General features: G+C 32.6%; 2 protein-coding genes across 2 annotated transcripts; both read left to right on the top strand.

The window, feature by feature from the left end:
• The first annotated feature begins 6,064 nt into the window (after positions 1-6,064).
• Positions 6,065-6,943, top strand: LOC115878947 (general transcription factor II-I repeat domain-containing protein 2B-like). Its single transcript, XM_030895557.1, has one exon. It carries the CDS (start codon positions 6,065-6,067, stop codon positions 6,941-6,943), a length of 879 nt encoding a protein of 292 aa, XP_030751417.1.
• Positions 6,944-8,822: 1,879 nt separating this feature from the next.
• LOC115878677 lies at positions 8,823-11,101 on the top strand. The gene is made up of 2 exons (XM_030895243.1): positions 8,823-10,470; positions 10,523-11,101. The coding sequence occupies exon 1, from the start codon at positions 9,133-9,135 to the stop codon at positions 9,910-9,912; it is 780 nt and encodes a 259-aa protein (XP_030751103.1). The 5' UTR covers positions 8,823-9,132; the 3' UTR covers positions 9,913-10,470; positions 10,523-11,101.
• Positions 11,102-12,762: the final 1,661 nt, after the last annotated feature.

Below are 12,762 nucleotides of genomic sequence, written 5' to 3'. Positions count from 1 at the left end.
TCTTGCTGCATACGTGCACATTGTTAATATGTGTATTGAGTTAAATTATTTCCCAGATAAATGGAAGCAAGCCATTGTCATACCAGTGGCTGAACATAACAAACCAAACGTATTCTCAGATCTCAGACCTATTAGCCTTTTACCCATCTTATCAAAAATATTAGAGAGAGCGGTCCAATCCCAAGTTTTGGCCTATGCTGAGAAATATCAAATCATACCTGGCAGTCAGTCTGGTTTTCGTGCTGTCCATAGTACAAATACGGCCGTATTAAATCTAACTGATAATATCTTAAGAGATCTTGATCGTAAACTAGCAGTGGCTCTGGTATCTATTGACTATTCCAAGGCCTTTGATAAGATAAACCATGCTTTGCTGTGTTCAAAGCTACAATAATATGGTTTCAGTGACTGAGCAGTACAGTTTTTCTCCTCATATTTAGAACAGCGGTCTCAGCATGCATGTATGAAGAGTCAAATTTCTGATAGCCAGGTGATTCACTCAGGTGTTCCACAGGGCTCCGTTTTGGGTCCTGTACTTTTCTTATTGTACATTGCCGACTTGCCTAATTATATAAAATATTCTAATATACAATCTTTTGCTGATGATACTCAAATAATCCATAGTTTTGAACCTGACAAACCTGAAGTTTCTTCTCAATTGCTGAACAGTGATATTGAGGAGCTCTGTAAATATTCTGCTAACCATAACTTATCAATAAATCTGGAAAAATGTAATGTTGTGTTATTCTGTCATGAAAAAAAGAGACCAATTCTTAAGAACTTATTTAATGTGCAGATTAATCAGTGCAAGCTGCAGTGTTCTAAAGTTGTAAAAATTTTAGGCTTAACCATTGATGAAAATCTAAACTTTATTGAACATATGAAAGGGTTAATTCAAAAAATGTATTTGCGCCTAAGAGTACTCTATGCCAATAAATTCCTATTCAATTTTAAAATGAGAAAAAAGTTATGTGAAGCTTTGATTTTACCTGTAGTTAATTATTGCGATATAGTGTATTATAACTTTTTAGATTCACGAACTAAAAATAGAGTACAAATAATGCAGAATAGTTGTATCAGGTTTATATTTTGCATGAGAAAGTTTGATCATGTTACGCCTAAATATAAAGAATTATTATGGTTGAAAATGAATAGTTTAGTAGAATACCACCTTCTTCTATTTGTTCATAAATTGCTGATAACATCTAAGCCAAAGTATTTGGGGGATAAACTCGTTTTTAGGAGTGAACTTCACAATTGGAATGTTAGGCATGTATCAACACTCTCCATCCCTCAGCACAGGACCACTTTATTTCGGCGTAGTTTTTCTTTTAATGCCATCAAGCATTATAATAATATCTCATCAGCTTTTAAAATTCTTTCGGTAGACCTCTTTAAAAAGAAGATTAAGGATATGTTATTAGATACCTAGGCTATAATTTTTATATTGTATTTAGAGTGTTTTTTTCTGTTTTTTGTATTTTTACTTTGTTGTGTTTTTTTTTCTTATTTTGTATTTCTTTAAATTATTGTATTAAGTATAGTAGTTTAGGCTTTCGCGGCCATCGTTTGAAGAATTTTGGTTTTTCGGGTTATTAGGCCGTCGTCGGTTAGAATTGCTTCCTAACGTTTCGCTAGCACGAGTGGCTAGCATCTTCAGAGGTGTGTTTGCAATCGGAGCAAACACACCTCTGAAGATGCTAGCCACTCGTGCTAGCGAAACGTTAGGAAGCAATTCTAACCGACGACGGCCTAATAACCCGAAAAACCAAAATTCTTCATTGTATTAAGTAGTTTGCACTATTTTATATGTGGTGTATTATGGTTAGGTGTAAGAGTAGCTTAAGTTAAACCTCGCCATAATGCTCAAATCACAATAATGTAATAAGTCCAACTTTATTACAAATAAAGACCAGTTTATTATTATTATTATATACAGGGTGGTCCGATTTGTATTCCAGAAACTTCGGCAGCATATTCTGCAGATAAAAATAAGTAAAAAATTCGTATAAATGTATGTCCTAAAATGCTTAGTTTCGGAGATACAGGGTCTAGAAGTTTCATTTTTATTTCGATTTTTTCGAAATCATTTCTGAAGTAACGTCAATATTTGGATAAAAATTGGTGTCTTGGAGATTTTTGACATGAGAAATTTTATTTTGAGTCAATATGACTCCCATTTGTAGAGGGCGCCACCAACATGTGTTTTAACTGTTTTGAAGAGTAATAACTTTTCGTCCGAACCTGTATAAAACTACTGAGTGAAAACATATACATTTCCATGATTTTCTACCTAAAAAATGTCTCTTGGTAAAAATCGCCACGAGCAACATATAAGATATTTAGAATAGAAATAGTTAATACGTGTCATTATTGACAACAAAAAAGCATGTCGCGTCGAGTAGATAGTTATTTTATTGAAATTATAAATTTGGAAACTTTAATTTTTTAAATTAATCATAATTTTTTCTCCGAAAAAATAATCATAAAACAGTTTCTGTTCAATTTTTGGCACAGAATCATTTCAAATTTATAATTTCAGTCTAATAACTATTTAGTCATCGTATGTTTAATTTATGTCAATGAAGAGAAATATTAATAATTTCGATTCCAAATATCTCGAGAACCATAACTCATAGCGATTTTTACCAAGAGACCTTTTTTACGTAAAAAATATTTAAACAAAAACAAGAAACGGATAGATATGATGAATATCTAAAATAACAGGTTGAAACAATGCCATTACCAATAACAAAATAATTTATTATAGGTACGTTATTAATATTTAGAGTTAAAAATAGGTGCGCGGGCAGGTAACAGCGTTCGGCGGTGAAGTAGACGAATCAGATCATTTTACTTGGCGCGTGCGCACGAAAATCCTGTTGAACCAAAAGGATAGACTTATGCAAGATTGATATTCCTATTTCTTTTCTTTGGCTCACTTTTCACTCATTGTGCCAATGCGGTACTAGCAATATCACAGATTATGCAGATTATAAACTTATAGTTAAAAACATTGTTTTTCGTGGTTCCAATTTTCGGAGTCGCGCGCTAGTTAGGTTACTAGTTTGCGCACAAGCACGCCCACTTATGGTCTCTAAAATTGAGCACAACGCCTGACCGGCCTTGTGACCGGCCCAGTTATGACGCTGTTTCAATGGGAGTTTATTTTTGCGCACAAGAAAATTTACTCGTTTGCTCATCGTCATAAAAAACAATTTTCGTACCACGAATTAGGGACAAAATTTTTATCTGTATACTTACAGGATACCTAATCTGTGGCCAATATATTCTTATAATATATTTGCTCATGAGGTTCTTACCAGAGATTTAATTTTCAGCTACTGTCAGCACACTCAAGTTCTAGCAATTTGCGACTTTTTCGGAGACCAAACTTCCCAGTTACAATAGTTGAGACAAAAAAAAAGAGCAATATATTTGAAAGCCAGAAAAGCTTTCAAACTTATGTGAGATAGAATTTTGACTATAAAAAAAAATGTTGACTATAAACGTATATATGTTTGTATTTTTATGTTGCTGTAAAATTATGTCACAGAGCATCCTCATAGAGCAAATTTTACACTAGTCTTATAACTGTTGTATAATTTATGCCCTAAGAACGTTCTTGCAATAAGTTTAAAGAACAATTCAGTTCATGAAAACAAAATAGTCTCATATGCTCCATTAATACTGTAACGTTTTTAGTTCGTTACATGTCTTTTGTATATGATATATGATGTCTGGCGTATTGTCACCGGACTCCGTATCGTTCAGGCCTGATATTTTATTTGAAACGCTTGGCGTAATTTTTACGTTCTCTAGTCAACAACCCTGTTATCGTTTCACTGCTACTGTGGAGGTCACTTCTAGGGCTGTCAAGATCGTTTCAAGGCGCCTCTCTGCGCTTTATCCTCACTTTTAGTCACCTTCAGAGCCCGGCTTAGAGAAATGGTGATTATTGTTAACCCCCATTACTATTATCTTGCTGTATAATTTGAATCGGCTGCTATTTCGAAGCTACAGGTAAAGATGAGATATTATCTTTTGTAGATTCGATATTATTATTGAGTATTTTTAGGGTAGAGTTTTGGATTGGCTCAACTCAACTTGTATTTGGTGTTTGCTGGCACATTGGTTTTCTTTTGTCCTCCAGAATGTTAAATGGAAGAAAGGACAGTTTCTTTATTTATTATTGAGCCCTCGGAAGTGTTTCGAGGTAGGTTTATTTTGTTTATTAGACCTTGTTTGGTTTTAAACGAGAGTTTCGTGTTTTTAGGGTCCAAGGGACTGTGTCCCAGGTACGGGCATTATCCAAGGTCCTAGTAGTGTTCCAAGGTACGGGTAGTATTCCAAGGTACGGACAGTAGACTATAGTTGGATGCCCTATGTACGGGTAGTGACTCCTATGTATGGATGTCCTGTGGACGAGTCCCTACATGTCCCATGTAGGGATGGTTTATCTTATGTATAGAGTGCCCCAGCGTGGATGTAGCTTAAGCCCCATGGTGCTTCATTCCTATTTTTAAGCCTAGTCAGTAGTTACGGCTGTATTGGTTCATGGTGTCCTCATCCTGGCCCCTTTTATTGTATTGGCCAATAGCATAGCCGAGAGACAGTACAGAGATACGAGTCCCACCTTACTGTTACTGGTTGAAGCAACTTGTTCCTAAAGAACAAACAGCTAAGTGTAGATTTAAGTTCTGGTTTTACGTTTTACATTTAAAACATTTTCAGTCTTAACATAATAACGTACATCTTAAATAATATCGTACAGACTATGTTTAGTGGTTAGATCAGGGGTGGGCAAAAGCCGGCCCGCGGGCCGGATCCGGCCCTTTTGCTAATTTTATCCGGCCCGTTGAAAAATTCCGCACGCAAACTCTTTTATGAGATTTTGTTGACATCAGCATTATTAGTGTGCGTACTGTATATATAATAGGCTTAATAAAATGGGCGGTCGGCTAACTACACTAGTGTGGACGATGTCGCGATCTTGAAACAATCCTCGTGTGATTCTCACGTGGGTGGCTCACGACGATCGCTCTCAAGGTGGTTTTTTCGTTGAACACAAAGGAGATCGCGCTAGGTTCGAAATACATGTGTGGACGGCATATCAGTGGCGGATCTGGGGTGCTGTCATAGGTGAGGCGAAAATATAAAATACACATACCGATGTACATGCAAAGTAATTTGTTATTATATTCTTGTTAATATGAAACATAAAATAATAATACTATTTACAAATTTACATGAATTACCTAGGCCATCACCCATAATTAAAATAAGCACCTTTTTAAAATACCAACTCACATCATATTTTTCAATTTCCACCCGATTTTCACTCAAGATTTTAAAAACGAGATCGATGATATCGAACGGAAACAAAATTAAAACGAACCTAACCTAGAAATTCAGTCCTCTCAACCTGTCTAATAATGGGAACTAAGGTCTACGTTCAAATAAAAACTATCGAAATATTTGATTAGATAGTTAATCCAAATTATTTTACAATAGTATTTGACAGTAGTACATTATTTATATAGGTAATAAATTAATTTCTTTTAAATTATCGGAAAAATAAGAAAACTAACCGCTTGGTAATTTTAGAATGGAAAAATTTTTCGATATCGATAGTTCCCAATGTTCTCATTACTAGACCTGTTGTAATACATCGGTTCAATTCGGGTCTATTCAGCTAAAACCGATATCGCCTCATCCGGACGAATTTTGACCAACCAGCAAACGCCGATTTCCTTTTCCTTGCGGCTCACTCCCCGCAAACACCCAAGTTTAAGGAATCTTGAGACGAGAGAGATTTTAGCGGACCTTTGCATTTGCAACGAAAGGTATTCAGCACTCCTCTCACTTTTCGAGGGACGACAGGTCGCACCACGCGTATTGTTAATTTTGATTTAGTACTGATCGCATACTCTTTTTTGTTCGAGTCTAATATTAGTTTGCAAATATAAAATTGAAAAAAGTGGACTTTTTGTAAGTAAAATTTTAAAACACTGGTTTTATTTTATTGTATTAATTAAATTATAGGTTTGTAGACCTTTGTAAAATGAGTCAATCTAAAAAAAGAAAAGTTGATTTGGAATGCAGAATCTTCAATGAAGCTTGGACGGTAAAATATCTTTTTACAAACATAAATAAGAAAGCAATTTGTTTAGTTTGTCAGGAAACAATTGCTGTTTTTAAAGAATACAATTTAAACAGGCACTTTACAACAAAACATCCAAAATATGCATCACATTCTTTAAAAGAACTTCAAACTGTAGCAGAAAACTTAGCAAAAAACTTGAATAAGCAACAAAATATTTTTACCAAACAAAGTAATATAGAGAAATCTACCACAAAAGCAAGTTATGTTGTCGCACACAAAATTGCTAAGTTCTGTAAGCCGTTTTCTGAGGCAGAATTTGTTAAACAATGCATGGTACAAGTGTCGGAGATATGTTGTCCTGAAAAGAAACATATTTTTGAAAATGTAAGCCTTTCAAGAAGAACAATAGTACGACGGATTGAAAATATTTCAGGAAACTTACTTCACCAGCTAAGAACAAAAATTGCTGATTTTACCTATTGTTCTCTGGCTTTAGATGAGTCCTGCGATATTACTGATACAAGTCAATTATTAATATTTATTCGCGGCATTAACAAGAAATGTGAAATTAGCGAGGATCTTCTTAGTGTGCATCCAATGAAAGATACAACTACTGGTGAAGACTTCTTTCTCGCTGTTGAAGAGTGTTTAGTTAAAGTAAGTTTAACTTGGAATAAAATAGTAAGCGTCACTACGGATGGTTGTCCTAGTTTAACAGGGAAAAATGTAGGCTTACTTAAACGAATTCGCGACAAAGTAAAAGAGTTACAAACAGAACACGATATATTATTTTTTGCTGCATTATTCATCAAGAAGTGCTATGCAGAAAAGTTTTAAAATTGAATCACGTCGTTACTGTTGTGACCAAAGTTGTGAATTTTATCCGAGGACGTGCCGTAAACCATCGACAGTTTGTTGAATTTTTGAAAGAAATTGAAAGTGACTTCTACAAAATTCCTTATTACACTGAAGTGAGATGGCTTAGCATTGGTAAAGTTTTGGACAGATTTCAATATTTGCTTGATGAAATAGTATCCTTCTTGTCGATAAAAGAAAAACTACATGATTTTCATGAATTGCAAAATAGAGCTTGGCTAAACGATTTCTCATTTTCAGTAGATATCGTAAAATATTTGAATGAACTAAATATAAATCTACAGGGAAAAACCAATTCGCTTTCAATATGCACTCAAACGTCAAAGCATTTATGACAAAACTCAATTTATTTACTGAAAACTTTAATAATAAATTATTAAATCATTTCCCCTCATTGCAAGCACGGCGAGAATCATTGAAAAATACAGATTTTTTTAAATATAGTGCAATAACACAAGACCTGCATTCTGAATTCCAAAGAAGATTTCAAGATTTCAAAGCTATTGAAAAACCTTTATCATTAATTAGCCAACCTTTCAATTTCGATGTGCAAGAGGCTCCTGTTGAAATTCAACTAGAACTAATTGACTTACAATCAAATAATTTACTAAAAGAAAATTTTCACTCAAACGAATTGAGTGCTTTTTATGGCGCTTTGAATAACGAACATTTCAAACATTTTTTGAACTATGTTCAAAAATACCTTGTTTTATTTGGTTCGTCATATATTTGTGAAAGAACTTTTTCTTTAATGGTTTCCACGAAAAATAAATATCGATCACAAATTACTGACGAAAATCTACACTCGGTATTAAGGATTGCTACAAGTGATTTGGAACCCAATTTTGAAGAAATAATGTCAGATGAACATTCGAGATTTCACGTTTCGCATTAACTTTAAATATTTATTTTAACGTTTGATGTTTTGTTTTCTTTTTTTTTTAATTCTATTTACTATTATATTTACGAAATGCAATATAAATGTTAAATTGTAATAACTATGTGTCAATATAAAATAATTTGTATCGTTAAGACATAAATAAGTAACAAAGTAAAATGTTTCATTGACTGGTTTATCTAATAGCCATTTATTTATAAAAATATTTCTTTAAAAATTACGTGACATATTTTATTCAAATTGAAATGATACTTAGTGTTTTTGTCAAAAAAAAATTGGCAGGGAAAAAACTCCATCCAAAACATCCGCTTGTGCAAAGCATATGCGGTATAGTCCTCCGGCCCGGGGGACATTTTGAAAATTTCATTTTTGCCCGCGCTTTAAAATATTTGCCCACCCCTGGGTTAGATCATTAAGAACTTATTCATGTCGATTTAGTATTTAAAATATGATTTAGATCTTAGGTTTCATTACATTACGTCTTGTAATAGTATTACTTTCTATAGATATTATTATTGCGCTATTTTAACAGATGAATAACCAAACATAGATTCTAGAATCTACGGGTTGCAACATCTCAGATTTAATCAGATTTTAATCGTATGAAATATAACAAATTAAATAAAGTAGTGCTACCTTTCATATATTTTCTATAACTTTACATGTATTGTATTTTATCATAGCCGTTTTCATAGAACATATTAAATACTATTTTTAACACAACTTTCTTCGACATACAACCACTATAATTACTAGAATTCTACAATGTCATTTACTATCAATAGAGTCCATCATGAATAAATATGGTCATTAGTTTTAAGTAATATACAACTGTGTTTTCTTTCTCTGTTCATGCCTGGCGCCCAATATTTGTATTTTTGATTTATTATTGTTAGTTAGTTTCTTTCCAGTGAAATACCTTATCCACGACTGATCTACCAACGAAAAGCTGCCGTTCGCAGTGGTAATGTTTAAAAAAAACGTTATAATACAGTAATTTAGTGTCCTAGATACAACTATAAAACTTTAATCGGATATAAATGTTTTTAATAAAACATTTATAGAACAATTTTGTTAGCGGGATACAGCACATTATTTTTATCAAAATAAACTAGAATCGAGCTTATTAGACTGCTACAAATACACTGAGAGTCACACTGCTTCCAATTTGTGCGACGAGTTACAAAGAATTGTTCGTGATTGGCAGATAATAAACAAAATAGTAGCCGTGGTGATTGTCAATGCGGCAAACATGTTGCTGCGATTAGACAAACTGGGTGGAAACACATTCGGTGTTTCGCCCCATACAATAAATTTAATTGTGCAGTCTTCGCTAGATACCATAAAACCCATTAGACAAAAAGTAAAACTGATAGTGGACTTTTTTAGACGGAGTTCACGTGCTGCTGAGAAGTTGAAACAAATGCAAAAACAACTAGAAATGGCACAACTTAAAATTAAACAAGATGTAGTTACTACGTGGAACTCTACCTACGACATGTTTAGGCGAATTTTAGATATAAAAGAACCCTTAATGTACGTAATAGGAGTTCATTATCAAAATATCGATAATTTGACAAACAGTGACATTAATATTTTAGAAAAATGTTGCGAAGTTCTTAAAGTGTTTAAAGATGTGACCGAAGAAATAAGTTCGGAAAAGGAGGTAACAATATCAAAAGTTATTCTTTTTAGTGCAGCCTTGACCAAATTTTGCCATACATTTGTTAACGATAATCCCGACTTAACAGAAATGTGCCAAGTATTGGTGGCGTCTTTGCAGGCAAATATTCATAAGCGATTCAGTAATATACAGAAAAATAAAATATTTGCTGAATCTACCATTTTGGACCCAAGGTTCAAAAAGTATGACTTTTCAGATAAAACTGCTTTTGATAGCATCAAGCAACATTTAATTAATTATGTAAAAAGTTCTATTGCCGACATCAGAATGGAGAATACTGAAACTGAAGTAGTAAGCGAATCTGAAAAAAAAATCAGGGAACCCATCCATTCTATGGCAAGATTTTGATTTTGCTCTTTCCACAGTTGTTTCCAATTCAAACCCCATAGCGGCAGGCATCATTGAAGTGGTTCTTACCAAGACAAGAAGATCCGTTTATTTGGTGGGAAGAGCGAAAAAAAGTGTATCCTACGCTGTATACAAAGACTGAGACAAAGACTTTGCGTAGTAGCAACCTCAGTGCCTAGTGAAAGAATATTTTCGAATGCAGTCCAGACATTAACTTAAAAAAGAAGTAATCTTTATGGCAATAAAGTTTCGATGCTTATTTTTTTAAATGCAAATTTATAAAAATATTTTTGTTATGTTATTAATGTTATTTATATTTTTATATACCTATATGTGTAACATTTACTGTCCTTTTTACAGTTCCTTTTTTAAGTTTTTGTTTTTTACATCATTGAATACCTACGGGATACCTACTGATACTCTGTGCTAGCTCCCTACCGTGCTTACCTGTTCACTCCCAACCAAGTTAGATAAAAAAGATATTGAAGATTACAGCCTTAGTTGGAGTATGGCAAGGAGTATGGGCTCCACTACGACATGTACAGATTACCTAAACTGGTAAGCATGTAAAATTAAACCTTAATGAAAAATTGAACTTATTTATTTTTAGTTCAAGAAAAGGCATGAAAATCCACAACCCACCAAAGCAAAAACTGAAAACCAAACATGCTCATCATCAAAAGAAAAGACATATTACAACCATAAATAGAACGTAATGTAGAGTAGTTTTTATTAATTCTAGTAGGTATTTGAATTCCTTAAATATTTTAAAGGTGTGATAGTCACTACTGCAATTAAATTTATTTGGAAACTGATAAAAATTTCAAATATAGGCAAATTTAGGTACAAGTGTGCAGCAACCCACTGTGAAAATTGTTATTACTCACCCATTTTGGATCAAGAGTATAAAAACAAACATTTCTTTAGCTTTCCTTTTTCTTTTATAAGGCTAGTGTTTCTTTAATAATAAGAAAATATTATAATGATATTTACAAATCAAGACAATTAGGGAAAACTTATGAATTGAAAAGACTGAGGAAGGTGAAACACCTTTAAAATACCTATTATTTATGATAATTCAAAACCTAATTAGAGAGTGCTCCAAATTGACAAACAATCTGTATTTACCTGTAGTACCTACCTGTATTATTTGTTTTATAACCTGTAGTTCCTATATTTCGAAATTTTTAGACTTTTGAATTAAGACATATTTTACGTTATTAGATTTTATATATTATTTTAGTTTTATATTTTTTGTTTTATTTATTGTTGTTATTTTTTGTTTATTTATAGAATGTGTTTTTTCTGTTTATCCGTATCATTTTATTTCGTCAACCTGGGTTGACAAACGGTTCACCCACAGGTCAAGAAAAGCCTGTGGCAAAACATTAGTATGTATCGTTTCGTTTTTATTTGTTATTAACATTTTTAACAAAGATTTTAATTTATTTTGTGTTATGGGAATATGTTTTTTTCTTTTTATTGCTAGATATTTCTTGGAGTTAAATAAATTATTATGTTCCTACACAGTATTTTATCTATAGGTTTTAATGCTTTAAAATCTAATAATAAATTTTGGTTGTCAACAAAATAATCTAAAAAACTACGAAGACTTCTTATTATAAACTTGAAAGATTAAGATTCGGTTCAAATATACAAATTTTAAATTTTTGGCGCCAGTATATAGGTATGAATACAACCTACTATATCGATAATGCGCTCATAGTTCGGGTTAGACGCCAAAGGCCGCGCCACTAACACAGTCTTCAAAAATTAACGTTGATCGGTCTCTCTCACTTTAGTTATTATGTTATTAATTCTCTCTGGGCCATGCTTTCTGCCTGGGTAGGATCGCGCCAGAGCTGTTTCCAATTTTCCGGTTTACTGTAGTGATGTGAGAATACGTATTAAAATTTCGGTATAATCCGAATATTAAATTAATACGTAATATGCCGAATATTTTGTTTTAATACGGAATACGGATGATTTTTTGATTGTTGTATTAACAAATTACGATCGCAGAGTGATGCCGAATCCCAATACGGGTAATATGTTTTCTAAAATTATGTCCACTTGTCCACGGAACACGGAATAATACAAATCATCTCGAAAACGAAAATATCCACCAGGTGGCGGGTGGCGGTAAATTTAAATGTAATCGTTTTTTCATGAATATGTGTTGTGTTCACCTACTTGTCAAGAATAAAAATAAAGAAATTATATTATAATAGAACAATAGAACCATAGACCTTTTAAACGGTAGTTTATAATAACTCAATGAAGAGAACATACTTTTTTATTTGAAACAAAAACAACAAAAATACAACAAATACAAAATAATTAAAATTAACCTATTTAGTTAAAAAAAACAGCTAATTTATTGAAATAAGTAGAAACTGATAATTTTGTCATAAATTAAAAGAAATACCGAGTGTTTCTGGGGGTGGTTCCCCCTTGTAACTTTTTCATTCATAAATATAAAAAAACGAAATTTGGTACATAAGTATATTGCATAAAGATGGATTGTTTAACACATTCAGTTTTTTGTTATCACTTCCAGTTCAACCGGAAATGACCTCGATAGAATGACATTCTGCGTACCTCATTATTCACTTTTTGACCTTGAACCTTTTACCTTGGTGGTAAAAAATGACTCATAAATAGGGTTGTTCCGATACATATCGATACATTACATACCGATACTGTCAATTTTGTATCGATACTTTGTCTTTTTGATAATATCGATATATAAAAAAACTGATATATCGTTAAACGATACGCTATTTTATTTATTTCGAAAAAAAATGTAACATCAAATTTATGTCGTATTTGATTTAACAAAGATAAAGG

The sequence above is a fragment of the Sitophilus oryzae genome, unplaced genomic scaffold, assembly GCF_002938485.1.
Source record: "Sitophilus oryzae breed Bouriz unplaced genomic scaffold, Soryzae_2.0 scaffold_1063_pilon_pilon, whole genome shotgun sequence".
Lineage (NCBI taxonomy): Eukaryota > Metazoa > Arthropoda > Insecta > Coleoptera > Curculionidae > Sitophilus > Sitophilus oryzae.
This window is presented reverse-complemented; position numbering and strand designations above follow the sequence as displayed.

Excerpts from the sequence above, each read along its gene's own strand:
- LOC115878947 (XM_030895557.1), top strand. The coding sequence starts at position 6,065 with ATGAGTCAATCTAAAAAAAGAAAAGTTGATTTGGAATGCAGAATCTTC.
- LOC115878677 (XM_030895243.1), top strand. The coding sequence starts at position 9,133 with ATGTTGCTGCGATTAGACAAACTGGGTGGAAACACATTCGGTGTTTCG.